The 20,864-nt window shown below is 44.9% G+C and overlaps 5 protein-coding genes across 13 annotated transcripts in view; 2 read left to right on the forward strand and 3 right to left on the reverse strand.

The window, feature by feature from the left end:
• LOC128271467 (myosin heavy chain, muscle) overlaps nt 1-241 on the forward strand; it is a 23,929-nt gene extending 23,688 nt beyond the window's left edge. For all 9 annotated transcript variants that reach the window (XR_008269223.1, XM_053009012.1, XM_053009009.1 and 6 more), the window contains one exon: nt 1-241. This exon is cut by the window's left edge and continues 463 nt beyond it. The gene's annotated coding sequence lies outside the window, so the exon portion shown is untranslated.
• A 2,957-nt stretch (nt 242-3,198) lies between these two features.
• LOC128270601 (cytochrome b5-related protein-like) lies at nt 3,199-4,756 on the reverse strand. Its single transcript, XM_053008012.1, has 4 exons — nt 4,514-4,756; nt 4,053-4,444; nt 3,557-3,973; nt 3,199-3,493 (listed from the first exon to the last, which is right to left on the reverse strand). The coding sequence occupies exons 1-4, from the start codon at nt 4,754-4,756 to the stop codon at nt 3,199-3,201; spliced, it is 1,347 nt and encodes a 448-aa protein (XP_052863972.1).
• A 4,482-nt stretch (nt 4,757-9,238) lies between these two features.
• Nucleotides 9,239-12,170, reverse strand: LOC128269642 (cytochrome b5-related protein-like). Its single transcript, XM_053007018.1, has 4 exons — nt 12,032-12,170; nt 10,244-10,865; nt 9,752-10,168; nt 9,239-9,673 (listed from the first exon to the last, which is right to left on the reverse strand). The coding sequence occupies exons 2-4, from the start codon at nt 10,837-10,839 to the stop codon at nt 9,382-9,384; spliced, it is 1,305 nt and encodes a 434-aa protein (XP_052862978.1). The 5' UTR covers nt 10,840-10,865; nt 12,032-12,170; the 3' UTR covers nt 9,239-9,381.
• Nucleotides 12,171-13,227: 1,057 nt separating this feature from the next.
• Nucleotides 13,228-15,135, forward strand: LOC128270603 (uncharacterized). Its single transcript, XM_053008013.1, has 6 exons — nt 13,228-13,259; nt 13,333-13,448; nt 13,517-13,616; nt 14,118-14,286; nt 14,377-14,628; nt 14,695-15,135. The coding sequence occupies exons 1-6, from the start codon at nt 13,237-13,239 to the stop codon at nt 15,133-15,135; spliced, it is 1,101 nt and encodes a 366-aa protein (XP_052863973.1). The 5' UTR covers nt 13,228-13,236.
• A 70-nt stretch (nt 15,136-15,205) lies between these two features.
• On the reverse strand, nt 15,206-19,523 carry LOC128270604 (protein rigor mortis). Its single transcript, XM_053008014.1, has 10 exons — nt 19,354-19,523; nt 17,851-19,260; nt 17,430-17,788; nt 17,115-17,363; nt 16,755-17,039; nt 16,104-16,685; nt 15,890-16,040; nt 15,732-15,825; nt 15,506-15,669; nt 15,206-15,434 (listed from the first exon to the last, which is right to left on the reverse strand). The coding sequence occupies exons 1-10, from the start codon at nt 19,521-19,523 to the stop codon at nt 15,299-15,301; spliced, it is 3,600 nt and encodes a 1,199-aa protein (XP_052863974.1). The 3' UTR covers nt 15,206-15,298.
• Between the last annotated feature and the right edge of the window lie 1,341 nt (nt 19,524-20,864).

Genomic DNA, 20,864 nt, shown 5'->3' on the forward strand with positions numbered 1-20,864 from the left:
AACCAACTAGCAAACGCACCGCACCAGCACGAAGATCTATTGCGCAGTGCGGACGGCGACCGTGAGGTAGTAAGCGAGCGGAACTGACGCTGGGGAGGACACGCATTTGCCATCATCATCTTGAAGGGGATTGAAGGAAAAGAAACAAATCGAATCGGAGAAAGTAAACTTTAAAAGAAAGAGAGAGAGACACACACACGAAAAAAGAAAGCGAAGAGAAGAGAAGTTTATTTGGGACAACCACCACCACCATCGCCAACCACCGGAAACACACGTACGTTTGGTCAGTCAAACGGTTGAACGTTTTTGAGCTAACTTCAGCCCTTGGAACTCGCGATCGCGATCGAAAGCCGTAAGCCGTCGCGCCGCCGTTGCTCAGATTTGTTCTTTTTTGTTTTGGCCATTCCCCTTCCGCGCGATCGTCCTGCCCGTCGGTTCCGTTTGCTTGCGGGGTTGCCTCACTGCGCGCCGCCGCACTCCGTCCGCATGCGCGGTGCGTGCATCGAATCCGACACCGACTTTTTTCAGCAACATCACGAGATAAGGAAGCACGAGCGCCACTTCCGGTTCGCCCAGATGTGGGAACGAGCGTTTGTGCATGTGTGCGAGCGAATGGAAAATGTATGCACGATTTGATCGATCGAGAGCGAGACCTGGAGAGGAAGGTGGAGAAAGAAAACCCATCAGTCGAAACGACCCAACACCACGACCACGTGTGCGATGCGACCAACCTCTCATCCACCACGGATCCACCACCACGTGGAGAGACCGAACCATGGGGAAACATGAAAGAGCGAAACGGAAATCAACCATTGCGAACCACACTTGAGGGGCTTGCTGATGCTCGGTGCGGTAACGATGACGAAGGTGGTGTATAGGACACTAAGGCAAAAAAAGCTAAATAGGATTCAGGAAGCGTAACCCACGAGAAGAAGAACCCTTAACACGGTAAAGAACAGAAAACTAGAATTAACAACACCTCCATCGAAAGAACATCAAAACAGAAATGATAATGATTTGCAAGCGAAAGAGAGAGAGAGAGAGAGCGCGCGAGAGAGAGCGATAGTGAAAGCGAAAGGTTATACTTTTTTTAGCTCAGTTCCGGTTGCCATCTTTAGTTTTTTGGGTTTTGGTTTTCGAGGCTTATGTTGGTCACTTGCTGTTGTGCAACGTTAAATTCACCATTCTTTTCCACGCCATAAACCCCCACGCCCTTGTTTGTTCTGAGTCCGGTTTTGTACGTGGTTGTTGCTTTCCTTTTTATTTTTTCGTCCTTCTTACTTACGTACTCCAATGGTTTATAGTTTTCGCTCTGAATGTTTCTTTTATATTTTTTATAACAAAAGTAATAAAAAATGTATTTATTTTTATAATTTAAAAAAAAATGGATGAGAGAAGGTAATAATAACGAAATAAGATACTTCTATTCGAAAATGTAAAAGCATCTGTCTATTCATCTGCGCCCCCGAAGGGCTGGTGTCGAACCGGAACCGGTTTTCTACTGGAGGTTATTTGCGAACTCACGGAAACCCCCTGAATGGGTCGAAAGAAATCGTGGATCGATTTTGTTGAGGACACGTTACAATATCTTTCTTCTGGCGGACTGAAACAGTGCGTCTGTGAAAAAGGGTATCGAACAAACTGCTGTGTTAAATATGAATCCTTCAGAGGCAGTAGTTTTTTTTAAGTAAACAAATTGCGTTGCGTGCCACCGCTTTCCAGTAAACGACACTAGGACCTTTGATGGCCATGTTTTCCGCAACAGGCCGCAGGTGTCTAAAATGGTCTCCATCCGGAACTTCGAGTTATGGAATCCGGTACCATCAAACCTCTTGATTTGCTCTTTATCTTCCATCGTATGGCCCATAAGTTTAAGATTTCCACATTACATTTCAATATCTGAGTCGTATTGAAATTGGAAAATAGGACACGAAGCTGTTAGTAAATCAAAACAGCGGATAGATGTGGCTCAATTTGACGACGTCGAAAAATACATTATTTTTCAATTTAATGTTTGTTGATGCATAAAAATTATCATGAAAAAAGGGTATTACATGCATTCCAGCATGTCATGTGAGTCTAACTCGTATTTAACAATCATATTTGCGTTGACAGAAGTTTCGGTAAAGTAAAATTCGACTTGAGACTTACTAGGTCTATGCAGCAAAAACCAGACTGTTGAAAAGATGGCTACCTGTCGATTGGGACTTCCCAGTTTAGCGGTTCGTTCATCATTACCTTGTTTTGACATCAGGTAAATGATTTCAGTTCGAAACAAAAATTATTTCGGTTTGAAACCCATCGATTGATCGAGAAACGACCAAAAAGCCGTTTTTCTTATCAAAAAAAATGGGGGCGCCCAGTGGCCAGAGGCCTGAGCCTCAAATGTCCCCAAAAAGCCAAACTGTTTCAGGATGCTATCAAATCACTTGGATGGCAGCTGCAATTCCTCCCCGCGTTATTCACCAGACTTGGCTCTTTCCGAATTTCATTCTTTTTCGTCGATGGGATGGGACGTATTGGCTGAGCAGCCCTTCGTTTTTCTACGAGGAAGTCGAAATTGGATGACGAAATTGGCAAATCAATAGCTTCTCACTTGGATTTCTCACTAATCTGATACAGATTCAAAAAAGATCATCAGCCGAGTAAACCATTGCGTTATGGCTGGGAGCTTCTCGTAAGGCGTTATAAATTGTGTTTTTAACTTTATTGAACAGTTCAGACTTTTTATTCGATGCTTTTTAAAACTCGTTCCATAGATAGAAACCAAGGGTAGGAAATACACCAATGCAAAATCCGCTTATAACCTTGTAACGTTCCCGACTAGCGTTTAACAATATATTTGTTTTGACTGGTGTTTTTTTCACAGCTCGAGGCATCGAACACAGATGACATGGAAACCTCTTCCTAGTAGCGCGTTTACAATCTACTTCTAGACATTGATGAATGGCTTTGTAAAGTGTTGTGAACCAACCCTTTCTATCGAACTGTCGCAACCGCACACCTGTGAGAATATGAACAACGAAATAAGTTATGCCCGAACAACGCAAAGCCGCAATAGGATTTCATATTGAGTTCATATTCTCACAATGATCACGATCGTAGCTCGCCTCGCTTGTTCGCAACAACATTGTGCGCAGCTTTGGTTTCTTTCATGCAAGTTGTCATGTTTCACCCTTTAAATGGCATGCAAGAGGCCTACTTAGCTAGCTCAACATTGCACCGATGTATTCTTGGCTTAACGCGGGCCAGTTGTATGTTTTGAGCCACAAATTGTGAGAACCACGTGCTCGATAGTTTGCCGACGTTAAATTCGCGGCACGTCTCCACAAACACATCGTTGAGCTGGGGGAAGATGGCGTGGTCCAGCGTCGGGAACATATGGTGCAGATGGTGATCGCCAAACGTGGTGAGCACCTTCAGCAGCGAACCCGTGACACCCTTCCGCTCCACTATCGTGGCCAGTTGGTACAACCCAAAATCTACGCCATCACTGTGGAAAGAAAGTGTAACTATAGGACTGGCGGTGTGGTCGAATCCCTAGTCGAAAACTTACGGAAAAGCGTCACCCGAATGGAGCGCTTTGGGATGATGATGGCCCGCACTCAGGCCAACCAGTCCGAACCAGAGGCTACCCATCAGCACGATGAACAGCCACAGTCGTAGCACCACACCCAAACTGCCCGGGTTCGTGACGTACATAAATGTAGGCAACAGGAACGGAATTAGATCGTCCAGGTAGAACCGGTTCTTTCCCTGGTTGACGCTGTCCATTAGTCGCTTGATGTATTCGCTTAAGAATATTGCTCCGTAGATGAAGGGACCGTAGAACCAGGATCCATAGCGCTGGAAGCTGTTCTTCAGTTCCGGCCAGGGCAGATAGCAAAGAAACGGCTCAAAGCCGGATATCTCCATGTCCAGCAACGAGTTTGGGTACAGATGGTGGGACATCACATGCGAAACGCGCCACTCCCTGGTTCAAATGATAAGACGTACGTCAAAAGCAGGTCAGACAAGCACCGAAGCGGTCCGAAATCAGTGAACCATTTTACCTGTAGCTAAGAAAAGCTATGTTGAAGGCCAGCATGCGCCAGTTATCTCGCTGGTGCAGAAAGTTATGGGCCGCGATGATGGTTGCGTTCACGAACGCACCACAAACGAAGCCGATGGCGTAGCTGTCGAAGTATACGGCCAGGTAGGCCATAAGCAGCACCGTCAGTAGTAGCGCGTCCACAATCTGGCAAGAGTGTTTCGTGGGTGTCGGATCGACAGTGTCCAGCTTCTGACGTACACGGCGCTTCAGGGTGCGGAAGAAGCCGTGTTCATCAAACGTCAGCCGGACGTTTCGTGGTTGAATGGCGGGTCGCACGTAAAACTTGGGAAGCATTTGCTCCGCCGTTCGAATGATGTGGTGCGTTTCGAAGGCTTCCGTAATATCGGTTCCCTGTTGGCGATCGGTTAGTGGGTTAGTGGATCCGGCCCCGGAAGTCCTTGCGAGTGAAAGTCTACAAACCTTTGTCCTGCGAATCCACTCGGAACCGCCGGGATGGGTGCGAACAAAGTCTTCAAGGTCATACAGAGCGTCCTGGATGCGCCAAAGCCCCTCCGCACCGTCGTCGTACCTTCTCCCCTCCAACCAGTTATGCGTCGTTTTGAACGATTCATCGCGAAAGGTTGGATAGCGATGCGTGAGGTCCGTGGCATATGCAACTATCGGTGATGAAACGGATGGCTTCCGTTCAGCGCCTGGTGCCATGGTCGGGGTGACGTACGCCTGTGGAGCAGAGAGTCAAGATGACGGATTATCCATCAGCTGGTTGTCCAGGAAACACGACTAAACCGTCGTCCTTGACCGTGCGCTTGAGAGTTGAACCTTTTCAACGAGCAACATGCTGGAATCAGCCGACTAGGCGAGCGAAGTAAAATCCCAGCCCAGTTCGTTAATCAATCTGAACCAGATTGGGGATAATTAGCGCGATTGTTCAGCGAAGCGTGGTTCTCAGAATTCATCAATTATAATAAAATCAGATGGCCCGATACGATCGTTTTCGCAATCGAAAACAGCCTAGGAAATAACTGGCGACACCACTCTGATTTGGTTGCGTTACATTAAGGTATAAAATGCATTTTATAGATCCAGTTTTTGTTGTCACAGCAGCAATTTCTTTACCATTTAACTTAAGCAGTTCGTCATGCCGATAACGCTGACGGAAAAAAAGGTAGACTTGTTTCCAAAAATCCTAAACAGGCTTCAATGAAACGTTTTGAACTTTGGTACGAGCAAACATTTTACATCGCTGGACATCTGGTAATCTGAATGGATTCAAAATAATTGTTGTCATATTTTGTCGCTCTTAGCTACTTTGGCTAGACTTGCTCGTTTACTAATTTTCATGTAAGTTGATGCAGAGAAAGCTTCTGTTGGCCTCTCTCTCTGTACGAATCAATGCAGCAGACCAGCCAAATTTTCGTAGTCGCCAAACGGCAACACATTATATTTGCGTGACAAGTGATATCGGGCGGTGCGATCAATCTTTGGATTCGAATATTAATGTTCGGTGAATGTATACAGCTTTCAGATGACATAGATTTGGTTTGCCGTGCTTTAGAAACGTCGGTTGGTTTTCAACATTGCCTTGTGTTTCCTTCATTCGTACCCTTCGTCAGTTTTATGGGTTTTGAAGCCTTGCACGTCAGCTGGAAACGGTTTACGAAGGCAAAATAATCAGTTCAAGTTTCTGCGTGGACTTTTATTGTTGTTACCATTACCACATCGACTTTTAGTAATAGCATTGGAGCACTTAAGCATTTGATTGGGGCATTAGCATTAGAGTTAGCTAATTGGGTTGGCCTCTTTAAGTATGCGTTTCTGGTGTGGTTTGGGAAAGAATAAATGATAGTGTAGATTACATTTGAATTACAGAATCTGAGAAGCAACTGAAGCAAAGGCAGCGTACAAAAAATGCACAAACGTTCACAGACGCTATGTTTCGTTGGTTCAGTTTTATCATTCGCCCTGCTTGCTCACTGAACCGGAAAGAAGGTGATGGTCGTATGACGACAGTTTGTTCAGCGATCAATTTTTTCCATTTCCAATAGTTTGTTCGGCGATGTTTAAAACAAGAAAAACGTTACCGAGGTATTCGTGATGTTCGGTTTAATGAAATGCAATTCGAAGGGAGACAGACGCCATTGCCACCATTGCTTTTGACCTTCATGCTGTTGTTTCAAACTATTTCTTAACTTCCCGTACTTTTGATTTGTTACCCTCCAACGTTACACTCGACCAATTGGCTTTTATGAACAGAGAAGAAGTAAAATAAACGAAACGGTTTTTAGTATGTCTGCCGAGACACTTGCGTTCACGTCACTTCCTGTTCGCTTTTCCGGTTGAATGAAAAAACAGCGAAATAAAAAAAACGCCAAAATAGTTTAAAAACTTTTAGCTCCTTTTCTATGCCAACTTGGCTGCCAATCAACAAGGAAGTGCTATCGCCGGCAGTATAAATTGCCTACTATTTTATGAAGCGAGCTTTATGCGAGAACCATGTTAAAGAATATCTCGATCTAGGCCCAAGAACGATCAGAATTTTAAATTGGCCGAATCTGGATGTAATCCTGCCCTATTAAGCCAAGAACCCTTCGATTGATTATTATTAACATACGACAGCGGAGCGGCATGAGAATCATGTAAATTTCAGGGCATGTGGCACAGAAACCGGTTCTTCGACACCATTCGAGACACTGGCCTTTTCAAGAATTTTGATCTTGATCTTGAAACTGTGCTTACCGTTTTTCTTTTAAATGGGAAACCCACACTAATATACAAAGGGCACGATCTAATGCCTCAGGCAACATTCATGATTTTTCGACACGATCCCTGCGGGACACGATCAATTGCATGTGCGGTTATGGCGACCATCGATTGCAAATGGTTTCATTTTTTATCTGAACACGATATAACTTTGAGCACAACACGATCACTGGAAAAGCGGTTATCCACTTCGCAAACTTCGCTTCAATTGAATCACTGAATTAAAGTTTACGTCACAAAACACACAGCGCAAGCGCGCGTTTCCGGAGAATTTCAACTCGTCCGGAACCAATCTCGTTCCACGCTTTGATGATTCGCTTCGGCAATTTTTGAACAGGCCACCCCAAAACACCCGGACCAACAACATTCAGTCACGTCCGCCCTGACCGCGATCGCAAACCACACTGACCAGGTGAGCCAAGTGAACGGTCCGGTCAACCTACCGCGGTATTCCGCATTTTTCGGCTCGCCGCCGAAACATGAACCGGATTTGAGGTGAACAATAGAAAACAAAGAACAAATGCAGAATTCGCAGAACTCGGAACAGGAGAGCGGCACCGGTTCAGCATCCCGTGCGCCTGCGATGCGATCACTGGAGCAATAAAGTAAATTATTAAAAACATTTTCACCTCCTTTTTCGGGCGTTTACAAAAAATAAACCATTCCGATATAGAAGATGCGCGCGCATTCGCTGCGAACGTCGAAAAACATGGTTAGTGGTGAGGTTGATGTTTAAAAAAAATGGTTGGACATGGGACATCTGCAAAATGCTGATAGTGTCAAAATCCATTACCATTAACCTTTTCCGCGATCAATTACCGTTAACTATAAGATAAACTTTTCCGGGAGTTTGAAATACGAACGTGGAACATAAAGATAGGATCGAAAGGTTTGGAACATTCAAGAAAAGCTTAGCGTAGTAAATGAACTCAAAAGAATAAATTCATTTATTAGTATTATAACTTTTTATAGGTTTACTAAATATTATTGCAATTTAAATCAAAACTGTTTGCGGCAATTACTAATTGGCAAGGGAAACTTGAGATTCGCAAAATGTTTAAAATGACTCTGATCTTCAAGATGACGAAGGAAAAGGCGGTGTTTTGGTTTCTTAATTGGTTATTGTAATCGGCTCAATCTTGACCAATTTCTATCCAATTAACGCTTAACAATAACCAACACAACCGACACTATTGTTTGGTTGATGCACTATTGTTCTTCCAAGAAGATATGGCTTAGTGTTGGGTATGACACCGATCGACATACGGAGGCTCTAAGCTTTAAAGCTTGACTCGAACAATATTGCAGTCGAACAGAGGTTTATTTCAGCTTCTTAAAAAGGAATTACATTGTTTACTTTTATTTTAACACGGTTCGCACTTCACGCCACATCACCATCAAGTTGTAATTGACTGACGCATATGTATGCTGCACTTTCTTCTGTTTGAATCTTCGTTCGTAACAAGGCCACACCGTTCGAGTCTCGCTTTCACAAGGTTTGGTCTTCAGCATTGTGAGTACCATCCAATGAAAAGCGCCCGTTTGTTGAAGATCTGCTGGCACAAGGCTTCTGACACAATTACTTTTAACGATTATTGAAAGCTTACACAATAGTTCCCGCGGGAGTACAACCATTAGCGTATGAAGCAATGCTCTTGTCTGCTCCTTGATTTAGTCACCAGCCAGTCACAATATTGAACAACGGGGAAAGAAATAAACCCTATTGTTTCACAGCAAATTCGGCACAGCATCACTTTTTCTGCTACAGTGCTGGCATGTTTGTAAGCATGCAAATGCAGAAGCCAGAGGCAATGCATAAATCTTGAACTGCAGTTTTTACTTTCGTTAACAACGTTTTATTGCTTGAATTATTGATGTGCGAGTGAGTTTGAATTATATCGCCAAAACGTTCTGTTGATGTGTAACGTAAATGTTCGAGCAACATTTTTTTAGTTCTGATGTAAGGACAGGGTTCGACCATTCTTATTTCTAGTTTTCATGACGGTTACTGAAAAAGAAAAGGTAATTGAACAAACACTAAGCAAACCACTATGGCGAGCCCATTGCTTATTGGAGGCTATTGGGTTTGTAAGCAACCGTTTCAATCGCGCGGAACGTTGTACGCAATGTTGTCCGAAACGGCTTCTTTTCTCGACAAATTTGGTTAAATTTGTGAAGCGAAAAAGAAAATGTTTTATGCTCTTTTTATGCCTTTCAGAAAAAAGCATATCGAAGTGTACTTTATTTTTCAGCAAAAAAAGGACATTTTAAATTGAAGCGCCCTCAATTCCAAGTATTCTAGAGACGAATAATCACCCCGTGACAATATCTGTAGATAGTGAAAATTTACTTCAGCAAATTCTCTCAAATAAAGAAACCTCAAACGAAGCTAACAGTTGAGTTATTACACTGTTTATTTGGTTAAAAAACCCACTTTATACCGCTCTTGTTCTCTAGATAATCACTAATTCAATGGTTTGGTTCCAATATTTTTTGCCAGTCAGCTTTTGTTTTGCATTTTAACCGGATCTTGCTCTTTGGTCTAACGTTGGCGTTGCGTACAGGACTTAGTGGAACTTCTCCGACGGGTTGTACGTCATCGTTTCGATACGCGCCAGCTGTTTGTGCTGGCCGATGATGTGCTGGAGCCACGGCATCTCACGATACACGGTCTCGAATTCCTGACACGTTTCAAAAAACACCGGATACAGCTGTGGCAGAATACCGTGATCGAGCGTAGGGAACAGATGATGCAAACAGTGATCTCCAAAGGTCGTCAATACCATGAACAGCGAGCCCTTCGTATCCGACCGGTCGATAACAGCAGCCAGTTGGTAAACCGCGTAATCAATATTTTCCCTGTTAATGAGGAGCACCGAATAGGGTTACTTTAGTTCAGCCAAAAAAGTGCGCCACCCGTGGTGGTACGAAACTTACGGTATTCTATCGCCATCGTGAACCGCCTTTGGGTGGTGATGGGCAGCGTTCAAGCCGATTAAACCGAACGAGAAACTTGCCACCAACACGACGAACAGCCACATCTTGACCACCTCCCAGAGCCCGGTAGTGCCGACGACATACATAAACGTTGGCAGAATGAATGTGACTAAGTCATCCAAATGAAACGTGTTTTTTCCCAGTTTCACACTCTCGGCGATGCGTTTGAAAAATTCTGCGTAAAGCAAAACGGAATACACCAGCGGCCCGTACGCCCATGAGCCGTACCGTAGGAAGGCATTCTTCGTCGCAGGATTCGGCAACCAACTGAGGTACGGTTCGAAGTAGGTAATCTCAAGGTCCAAAATTGAGTTTGGGAAGTTGTGGTGAGACATGGCGTGCGACACTCTCCATTTGCTAGAAAGAAAACCGGAACCAACTCGATGATCAACCAGCTTCACCCTGCATGCCCCGTGTTTTCATTGCACTCACCGGTAGCTGGAAAAGGCCAGGTTGAACGTCATCATCCTCCAGTTGTCTCGCTGGTGGAAAAAGTTGTGAGCCGCAATCATTGTCCAGCACACAAATAACCCTGAAAACGCACCAATTACGTAGCTGTGGAGGCGAATGGCAAGAAAGGCTAGGCCGAACGCAGCGGCCAGCATCGAGTCGATGATCAGCTTCGACTGCTTCACAGGCGCGTAGTCGATATCCTTCAGCTTGTCCCGAACCCGCCGCTTGAGTGTCCGATAAAAGCCATCGTCGTGAAACGTCAACTGCACCGCCCTTGGTGCGGTGGCCTCGCGCACCTTGTACTTTGCCAGCATGCCCTCGGCCCGCGTATTAATGTGGTGCGTTTCGAAGGACTCGGTAATGTCCGTTCCCTTTGTTAGCCGGATCCACTCGGCGCCGCCCGGATGACGCTCGATGAAGTCCGACAGATCGTACAGTGTGTCGTGTATGCGCCACAGCCCCTCGGCGCCATCGTCCGCCCTCTTTCCATCCAGCCAAAGATCCGTCGTCTTGAGCCGTTCGTCGCGGAACGAGGGATACTTTTTTGCAATGGTTGTGATGTAACCGTTCGCCATGACCCCTACACTTATTATATGTCGATCTGGAAGTGAGGCAAAAACGAAGAAATTGAACACGCTTCGTCACAACCTATTTGGAACCACGACTAATGATTGGCCGCGAGCTGCTGGTCGATGCACTTCACGCTTCCAGCAAGATAGCAAGTTCCACAGGCGAACTTACATACATTCAGTCAACAGAATTTATCACATGTAGTATTCCGCGACGAACTAATCTTTTTCCTTAGCGTAATTAACTCTCTCGGTAAAATGATCTCGCTAACGATCTTTGGTTCCGGGTATAGCACCAAATGCATCATCGAGCTAGTAAGGTATCCAGTTAGCGCCCCGCGACCTGTATTTGAACTATGATACCGACACAGATTAATTGGTCCTAACCCGCTGCATCACGTTGTGGTTGGACCTCTGCGCATGTGGATGAAACCGATTCTTGAATATTTACAAACAACGCGCCAGTCTGTTATTATTCAAATGGCCAAACGTCCTCCTCCTTGTCCTTGTTCTAGTGCACCAGTTTGGTTTTGCAGCTCTTCCCGTAATTGTAAATATTTTTCTCGCTCAATAAGATGATCGAAACCGGGCGGATCAAAATACAGCGTCCTGTGCGCGTGTCCTTCGCATAAACCCAACAGTTGTCTGTCGTAAAACCTGTTCAGGTCATTCGAATCCCACTTATTGTGCAGTCAAACCCCAGTGGAACGAAACGTGATGATTGGGCAGTTGCAATTATAAAGCAGAAAGTAAAAATAAGAACATACCCCTGATATGAAAGCATCCGAGCGCAGTGCGGTATCAGTGATCAGATTATTTGCCCGAGGGGGGTCGAATTTTCTGCCTTATGTCTGGGTGTTCAAGATAAGACCAGCGTGAACTTTGACTTCAAACATAAAAAAATGCCTGCCGATGTGTTGGTAGTCCAAACATCTGACCGGCAGCGGTAGTGCGTCGGAATGAAAAAGACAAGACTAACGAGTTACGCATGCTCCCTGTGAATGACGGGCTTTGAATACAAATGACCTACTGTTTCACTCTACACGTTACCCCGCAAGGCATCAATTATTCTAACCAGTTCGCTACACTTTGCCACCGAGAAACTAGAATATTTGCACCATATCTTTCACTGTCGCATCACTCGCCAACCGCTGTTCGGGTCCTGGTGGGTGGGTTGAAATACATAAGTCTTACTTACTGCCTTAGTCTTTTGCCACTACTTGTTGCACCCGATGCACGCTGCTGCACGTTCTGATCGACGAATCGACGCACCGCGACTGAGCACTGTCGACGTCCGGGGGGCTGATTTTGTGCTAAGCGGCCAACCAGTACGCCCCGACGGCGATTAACGGCCTGAAAGGAGAACGAAGTGTTTTACTAGCCATTCTAGTAACGTGCGTACAAACACAGCGAGCGCTCTCGGTCTTACGAAGACTGCGTTGAGCCGGCGCCCTGCGTATCGACATCGATGCTTTACTTACCGCACTTACCGCATGTGCTCCGAACTTTACTCCAATTTTAATCGGTTTGACGGAAGGCAACTCAATTAAAGTTTACAAGTAACATTAAAGTTTGTTTTAAGAATCTCTTACTAATAAATAAAGAGGGTAAATGAATAAAAATTCCACACTAAAAATGTGTTTCGAAAATGTTTTTATCCTATTTCGCATTATTAAAAGTTTCAAATTTCGATCGGCTCAACGAACCGAAAGTGATGCGTTGATCTTTCAGCAACATTTACATCCGGTAGTAAGAATGAAAAGATGACACCGATGGTGCACAGACTGTTACTAAAATATTTCACTAAAGTATGTTACACTGCAGCCTTTTAAGCCAGCCAATGTATTGACAAGTTAAACACTTTCAATATTTACATAAACCTTTTGAACAAATCTTCACTTGTTTCTTTGGTATGCCTCGTAAGGAACATACGAAACATGGCGATTTGACGATGGTTGTGATGCAAGAGAGGCAAAACAAACCTTATCAATTGATAAACGTTTGCCACCAGGCCGGTACTCTACTGACCACAACCAACAAACCCAACCGACTGTTGTGTGTTTCATGTGCACAATTTGTTAATTTTGGGCTACAAAATGTTAATTAAACGCCTAGTACGCATTGCATCTCTTATGCACAGCTTAAGATCTCCATTCACGGGCTCGGTACAGAGCTAGCGGAGCAAGTGTTGAGAAATAGGTTCAGGGTTTAGGGTGACCGATGTAAATTTTGACTCACCGATTAGATGAGGCTCGTCAACGTTATCAGTCCACGCGGCAGGGGTTGCTGTTATCGAAGTACGACTTTTAAGGTATCAAACCTTCACCCTCCGTGCGCCAACAGGTATGATTGGTATAAACAGTCTCAGTCTCGCGTGGAAGACGGTGACCGCGAATAATCGACATGCTGAAGAGAAGCGTCTGTAGGTAAAGTGCATTCAGAGTGGCGTTGAAACAGCTGCGCAGCATATGTGAGACTTAATTTCGTTCCCTGCCTCAGGTTACCACTGTTCTGGAAAATTTATCTCCCCACCTTGGCCGGTTTGATCGTGTACAATGAATATCTCATACATATCTATCACAGTCTGCGGTGGTCGGAACTACAATGTGAAACTGGTAAGAAATGTGAAATCGGCTCTACGGGCTCGTCGGAGCGACTAAGCAATTGGTCCGTTTATTTGCAGATACCTGTGTGAAAGTGCTCTTGGTGGCTGATCCACAAATTTTGGGAAATACTTTTGACAAGAAGCTCTACTGGCCTTTAGCGAACTTTGACTCCGACCGGTACGTACCTAATTGCTTTAAGGACGAATGTTTGTAAAACGTGTCCTTACTTGTTGTACCAGAATGACACACGTGGCGTCAAGGATGTGTGGTAACAAATTGGGTTACAATGCTTCGAAAAAATAGGAAAGCTCAACAAATGAACAACAATGAGCTTGCTGGTTCATCGGTTCATTTAATGATCGATTAATCGAAGATCACCTGTTCTTGCAAGAGATATACTACAATATTGCAAAGTCTCTTCCGATAGTAACAGAGCCCTAATCTTATCTGAACGTAAAATGACGGAGCTCTATTTGTGATTTTATTGCTATGCAAGAAAGTTCATAACTAAAAGAAATCGATTGATATCGTGGACTATGATATTGCACAAACTAATCGCTAAGTAATTCAGCATTCAGCCATTATCTGTATCTCGAACTCATAATTTTCATACCAACTCAATGTTACATGGTCGTGCGCTCTATGGCAATGAAATTAACGAAAGCCGTCTACTTGAAGGCACCTGAAGCGCACCTACAAACGGGCAGTTCAACATACGACGCCGGATGTTATCTGTTTCCTGGGAGATCTCATGGACGAAGGCAGCGTGGCAGACGATGTGCAGTTTGCGAACTACTTCAGTCGCTTCGTTAACATTTTTTCCCAACCCACGGCAGATACCCAAATGGTGCGTTCTTCTCTGACATTCGTAATTGTTATCGACACCAGGATCTCTATCATTTTCACTGTACACTTAACTTCGCGGTCTAATTTTTAGCTCTTCATCCCCGGCGATAACGACATTGGCGGAGAAGGTTTTGAAGTTGTCAAGTCGGATAAAGTGCTACGATTTAAACAATATTTTAATGAACAAGACGAGTGGACAGAGCACTCATTGTTACAATTTGTCAACGTGAACCGCATCACTATGACGTTACCTCCAAATGCAGACCCCCGTGAGCAAAGTTCTTACACGGTTTTCTTGAGCCACATGCCAGTGCTACGATGGACTGATCCGTTCACCTATCAGGTAAGCAGGAGTATCAGAATACCTACTATTGCCATGGCTAATCCGCGGCTAATCTAATCCCGTCAGGCGATCGAAGATTTTCAACCCAATGTAATATTTTCGGCCCATGAACACAAGTCACTGTACGTGAAAACGCACCGCAACCGTTTATCGCAGCAGGTTCCGTTCGTCCCCCTCAACACCGAACCGGGTAGTCGACACGAGGTTCTAGAGTTTAATTTGGACTACTTGAAGGATACGCGTGAGTTACTGGAATTTGTGGTACCAACGTGTTCGTACCGGATGGGTGAGATGAAGATAGGCTACGGTTATGCCGTGTTTGACGGGGACAAACTGCGGTACACCGTCCTGTGGACGTCCCAGCGCTTCTACCAGCTAGCTGTGTACTCCATGATGCTATTGCCATTAAAGTTAGTGTGTGGCCAGATTTGGTGCAATATTCTGAAAAGGTATTGGTGTTGCTGTCGAAAGCGGAATCGCAACTATTTGCCCCTCCCGATGGTGTAGGCGATGCGTAGTAATTTGCTTACAAACTCAGTATTTATTTCATTGTAGAGTATTCGTGCGAAACACGATTTTTTGTAACAAATGTCGGTATGTAGTGCATGAAAGGTATAATATAAAAACCGACGAAATGATGGAATTCATAGATACTCTAAACACACTTCAGTTACTTTTCCTTAGCAGATTTTGCTTCTTGGATTTTCACCTGCAGCTCATCTATCGTTTGTAGAATATCTTTAGTAAGCTCCTTACGCTTCAACAGGGCCTTGGTGGCATTTTCGTACTTCTTAACACCAGTCCATCTGAAAGAAAAACGCCAAACGGGTTAAGTCGATTTGTGGGCAAAGTAGGGCTGTTTTGTGTAACATCTTACACTAACGCAGCAGCTTCCAGATTGCCAACGGATTCTAGATGTTCCGCCCAGTCGGTCGCTAACTTTTCATTGATGGGATCGTCGGGCATTTTCTGCAGGCGGCAAATGGCCCATGCTTCCCGGTAATACTTGCCATCACAAAGTGTTTCGATCGCATCGTCCACCTGAGGTAAAATACGTCAACTCAAAACGTGTCCGATGCAGCCGGAGCATATTTGGAACTTACATTGTGGCTTGCGAGAAAATACGGAACAGAGGCCAATGAATTTCCATTCTCTATTAACTGATAGCCGTACGCTTGACAGCATTGCCGCCAGAATCTGTAAAAGTGTACACAAAATAGTTAAACTGAGCATTCATTTTCAACATTCAAGGAAAACTTACATATGGGAAATGTACGGTGCCAGGGCTAGAAGATCGATTGTGAGGTCTTTCTTAGTGATACGCTCCACTATTGTTTCCTTGAGCTTGTGCAGTAAATGCGGCATCATTACAAATCCAATCGAATACTTTTTCGATGCCATACTGTGTTGGACTATAAGGACGTGTTGAGTTACAAGATGTTAAACGGAGAGTAGGAAAGAGAATGGACATTTACCTTCTTCCTCAATCAGCTGCTTAAGCTTTTCTTCCGTAGAAAACAGTTTTTCGTTGTAATACACGGGACCATCTTCCACTGGCGGATTGGTCGTGGACACTTTTTCAGTGCTAGGCTCTTCGACGCTTTCCTTTTTCACGTCACTCTCGTTTTCGCTGTTCGAATTTTCGCTTTCACTGTCGCTGTTTTGATTATTATCCAGCGGATCAGTAGGCGGTGGCTCAATGGTGTGTAACATTTTGACAATGCATTCCAAAGTTTCCTTCGGTTTGTTGGCTTCACGATATGCAAGACAGAACGTTGTAACCTCCTTTGCCGGCAAATTTCGAGCTTTTTTGGCCTTAAGGGTAACTTGCTGTACTTTGTCAGCCAAATCATCGATTGCATCGTTCGTGGTGTTTGCGATCTGTTCAGTGTTACCTGTCCCAGTGCCGTCGGCAGCTGTCGCGCTTGAGGACGCCTTTGTGTCTTTGAATGTTTCGTGTTTTATAGGCTCTACGTCTTCTGAGCAAGCCCAAGGAATTTGAATCTTCGGTGCAGCCGAGTTTTTGGACTTTCTCGAGGCACTCGTCTCATTTTTGACTGTAACATAAACATTAGTATCTGTGTAAAATGTGATATGTAAGCTTTCTGAACGTCTGAATCACCAACCTTTGGTTTGCCTTGGGTGTTCTTTTGTGTAATCGAAAAATGCCAACGATGAACTAGCGGCCACGTAAATGATGATGTTTTCATCCAGCGGTGAAAACATGGCACTATATACGAAGCTTCCCACATGGTACACTTTCAGACACGTCGATGATAGTGCATCCCAAACACGCACCGTTTTATCGAAGCTAGCGCTCACCAGCCGCATTGAATCTCCGCGACTCCATCTCAGTTGACAGATCGTGTCTTCATGTCCCTCAAGGGTTGTAATGTTCTTTTCCCCACAATCTAAACGAATAATTCAATCGAATACTCTTACAATTTGCTTCCACGATCTAAGCTGTGTTGAACAACGAGGCTTACCATTAAATCCTTTACTGAAATCAACCAAAGAAATTTTCAAACAACTGGCCCCCACGGCCAACAGGTTGCCCTTGTACTCGAGTGAGGTGATGTAACGCATCGGAGTTGTAACATGTCCACGGTAGAGTTGTTTCATATTATGATCCAAGTCCGTAACGAAAGCTTCACCTTCCTGGTTCCCAATAAAGCACAGATTTCCAACGATGTTTACATTGGATACTTTTCCAAACTGTTTGCACAAGATGGGTTCTGTAATAAAATCCGCTGTTAATGAATAAAATTACAACGCGGTTGCTGCTCATAAAATGGTCATACTGAATTTTCCTGGGCCCGACAAGTAATAGTAAGCCAACTCCGATTTTCCCGACGCAAAGAGTGCTAGCTGTCGTTGGTTTTTGTCGTCGGTCAGGTAGCCCCAGCATAAGGCGTAGACATCTTTGTTGATGAATGCATTCAGCAAAATTGGACCGTTAGTAACACTTTCAGTATTCAGAATGCCTATACGTCCTTCGCAGGTTCCGAAAGCCAGCCTCTCCTCTTCCTCCGGGTGCCATGCCAGCGCCGTCACTACGTTGCCGATATTGTTCGAGAAGTTTTTGATGGGAATGCAGTCCGGCTGAAGGTTCATCAGGTTAGTAACCGCAATTCTCGGCGCACTAGAAGCCACGGCAATCCTATAACAACAACAAAAACATATTAATGACAGCTTTTGGTTCAATGAGTTGCTTTTGCTTACACCATCGATTCCATCGGATTTTCGACCAAGCATCGATTTTTGGGAACAATGCACGAATAATCGAGAGCCACTGTAGGTGCCTCGCTTTCGACAACCCGCAAGCAGATCAACTTTCGGTTTATCGAAGAGCACCACACATACCGGGCGCCATCGCCAGCATTGGCGCGAATAACGTGAAATATTTTATCCACCGGATAAGGTTTCGGATTCAATACGGTTCGCAAGTTCACAAAATTGTTTTTGCGATACGCTTCCACCTTCCATTCTACGACGCCCCCGGAGGGGGTGTTGGCCACGACGTGTCGCTCATCAAGCCAGACGGCATTTGTGAAGATCGTGTTACAGAGTCGCTTCGATGTATCGGGTTGGATAACTACTTTGCCGATGGGTAATCCGGTTTCGTAATCCCAGAAAAAAATATTTTGTTCGCGGCTTCCGCTAACAATTATGAGCTTACGCTCGTAGTTATTATCTTCGGCATCATCATCGGACAGCTCGTCCTCATCACCACTCCTGCCATATTCCCACTGCTGTGTCCAAAAATCCAGCTCATACTCGTCATCCGCATCAAACGCTGGAGCCCCTTCATCATCGTCATCGCTTTCATCCTTCGGGCGACGTGTATATCTTCCTTCATGTTTGGCTCTATCTATATCTTCTTTAAACTTTAGACACGCCTCCAGAAAATTGTACTCCTCCACCCTCCTACTCCTCCATGTGTTCTTATCGCTAAATTCCTTTAATTCCTTCGTGTCACGGTTCAATCCGGCTCCAAACTTGTCCTGATTGTCGTCGAAATTGTAAATGTCCAGAAAGTCTGACGTGTCTGCGGTCGGGGTCTTAGCTTTTTTATGTGCCTTCTGTTTAGGGCGCTGTTTTTTCTCATCACCAGTGGCCACCTGCTGATCATTTCGATCAGATGCAATACGCGGTTTTTCTTCCCTCAAAACGGGAATAGCCAACAAATCAATTGACACTATCTCGTGATCGTGCCGTCGAAGGGAGTGAAGGATCGATGGTTTTTTAATGGTAAATATCTGAATCAGACCATTCTGCATTCCGGCAACGTAGACGCTTGGATCGTTGGGGACACGCGTCAGTACTACTACGATGCTCTTTTTGTCGAAAATATTGCCACATATCTTGTAGCGGTCCGACAACAGACAGTAAATGACAAGTGTAGAATGATCGCAAGACAGCAATTTTCCGTTCGTGGTAAAACACAAGGCAGATGTGATGGCCTTGTGCTGCTGATCGCTATCTTTGCCCTTCTTCACGTTCAAAGAAGCTACATGAGCCCGATGACCTTTGATGGGTTCCTCCCGATCCAGATCATACACGCACACAATGTTTGCGCTGTCCAACACTGCAAACGTTCGCTCCTTCTGCCAGTCTGGTGCACAGGCCAAACTCTTGATAGTCCGCCCGGCAGGAAAACTGAAAGTGATATGGTACGGAATTGCATATATCCGACCTTCATTTTGTAAGCAATGAGATACATACAATCGTACAGTGTTGATGATCTTAACTTTCGGCATTTGCTCGTTCGAAGCCAACGGTGAAATGTAGCACATATCGAAGCGGGAAGTGTACAGCAATCCGTTATCCGGCGTCGAAATGATGCTGTTCTGGTGATACCACTCTTGAAGAATAGGAACTGCAAATTCATCCATGACTGAACTGAGAGTAGTATTTGATATTATAGATTTCACACGATTAAGCACTTCTCCCGGTTTAGTTAGCCGGCTGAACTTGTAAACACGCGCAAAAGTTAATTGTAATCTTCACATTACCGCCATTGGCTCAGGCAATCTTGACAGCTGTCAAACGTTACGCCACGGTTCAACACAGCACGAGCGCCTTTGTTTAGGCAATACGCCGTACGTCGACCGTGCGCTGTTGTAAGATGAAACCAATTTAATACTATCTAACTTCTTATAAACGATGGAAGTTCTTTGTAAAACTTTGTACGCGTTGGAAGAGACCATCAATTAGTTCCTATCCCACATAAAACCGATCTGCAAGCGGTTAGCACAAAAATGGCCTGCACTTAGAAACGGCCACTTTGAAATTCGACCTTCATTCGTGTCTAATGCGTCGTATATCGACCTAATATCGACAGCCAGTGACCGCACGGAGCTCCAGTAAAATTTTTATCTTTGTGTCAACGAGACGCAGTTTTGCGGTGGTGCAGAAGAAGGTCGCGTACGGTTTCCAGATATTGTGTCAGCAATTTTTCGGTTTCGGATCCTCCATCGATCGGTGTGGTGCTGCATCGCATCTCCCAGTCTCAGGTTGGCCCACCAGTCCCGGCACCCCAGAACCGCAAGGCGAACTGAACGAGGAACAACACACTTCTTTACGTACGTTCTTTAGCTCGGACCCCGTTCCTTCCGTCGAACGGCAGGATGTGTACGATGGCGTTCGGGACAGTGCGAAATATTTGCTGTTTGCTGTGAAACGAAGACAAAACTGGCTCGATGAGAATTTTGGCAGATTGTTGTGCTACGAATTGATTCGATACGGCTTGCCGGAAACCAGCCAGTGGGTGGGAACACATAGCGGAATGCAAGGAGCATGACGAACCGAAAACGAACACACGCATGGGCCACTCTGACAATTCCGGGAATCGGTCAACTTTCGAAAGCGAAAGAAACACAAAAAAAGTGATTGCCAAGTTGGAAGCACTCGCTCGGCGGCTAGTGGTGGGCCACCAGCGGGGGGTGTGTTGCAGTGTCGATTGCCCAACGAGCATCGGTGTGTGGTCGATCGGGTCCCTTTGGTTTGTTGCATAAATTACCTGAACCGTGCACGGCTTGAAAGAAAAAAGGCCCACTTCGATGGGCACGAGTGTGTGCCTCTGAATGTGTGTGTTTGTGTATGTGTAAATGTTCGTGCCTTTCGATGGACTAATCGGACCAGGAACAGCGAATGCCACGGCTGCCCGCGATTAGAAAAGAAAACGAACACATTCGTTTGGCTCTGTGCGCTTTTACGCTAAAGCATGTCGCGAA

This window comes from Anopheles cruzii, chromosome 3 (genome assembly GCF_943734635.1).
Source record: "Anopheles cruzii chromosome 3, idAnoCruzAS_RS32_06, whole genome shotgun sequence".
Classification (NCBI taxonomy): Eukaryota; Metazoa; Arthropoda; class Insecta; order Diptera; family Culicidae; genus Anopheles; species Anopheles cruzii.

Excerpts from the sequence above, each read along its gene's own strand:
- LOC128270601 (XM_053008012.1), bottom strand. The coding sequence starts at position 4,756 with ATGGCACCAGGCGCTGAACGGAAGCCATCCGTTTCATCACCGATAGTT. Across the intron at positions 4,445-4,513 it reads AGTGGATTCGCAGGACAAAG|GGAACCGATATTACGGAAGC; the intron begins GTTTGTAGACTT and ends GATCGCCAACAG. Across the intron at positions 3,974-4,052 it reads ATAGCTTTTCTTAGCTACAG|GGAGTGGCGCGTTTCGCATG; the intron begins GTAAAATGGTTC and ends CATTTGAACCAG.
- LOC128269642 (XM_053007018.1), bottom strand. The coding sequence starts at position 10,839 with ATGGCGAACGGTTACATCACAACCATTGCAAAAAAGTATCCCTCGTTC. Across the intron at positions 10,169-10,243 it reads CTGGCCTTTTCCAGCTACCG|CAAATGGAGAGTGTCGCACG; the intron begins GTGAGTGCAATG and ends TTTTCTTTCTAG. Across the intron at positions 9,674-9,751 it reads CACGATGGCGATAGAATACC|GGAAAATATTGATTACGCGG; the intron begins GTAAGTTTCGTA and ends CCTCATTAACAG.
- LOC128270603 (XM_053008013.1), top strand. The coding sequence starts at position 13,237 with ATGCTGAAGAGAAGCGTCTGTAG. Across the intron at positions 13,449-13,516 it reads GGAACTACAATGTGAAACTG|ATACCTGTGTGAAAGTGCTC; the intron begins GTAAGAAATGTG and ends GTTTATTTGCAG. Across the intron at positions 14,287-14,376 it reads CCACGGCAGATACCCAAATG|CTCTTCATCCCCGGCGATAA; the intron begins GTGCGTTCTTCT and ends TCTAATTTTTAG.
- LOC128270604 (XM_053008014.1), bottom strand. The coding sequence starts at position 19,523 with ATGGATGAATTTGCAGTTCCTATTCTTCAAGAGTGGTATCACCAGAAC. Across the intron at positions 17,040-17,114 it reads TTTCAGTAAAGGATTTAATG|ATTGTGGGGAAAAGAACATT; the intron begins GTAAGCCTCGTT and ends TTATTCGTTTAG. Across the intron at positions 15,435-15,505 it reads CTGGAAGCTGCTGCGTTAGT|ATGGACTGGTGTTAAGAAGT; the intron begins GTAAGATGTTAC and ends TTTTTCTTTCAG.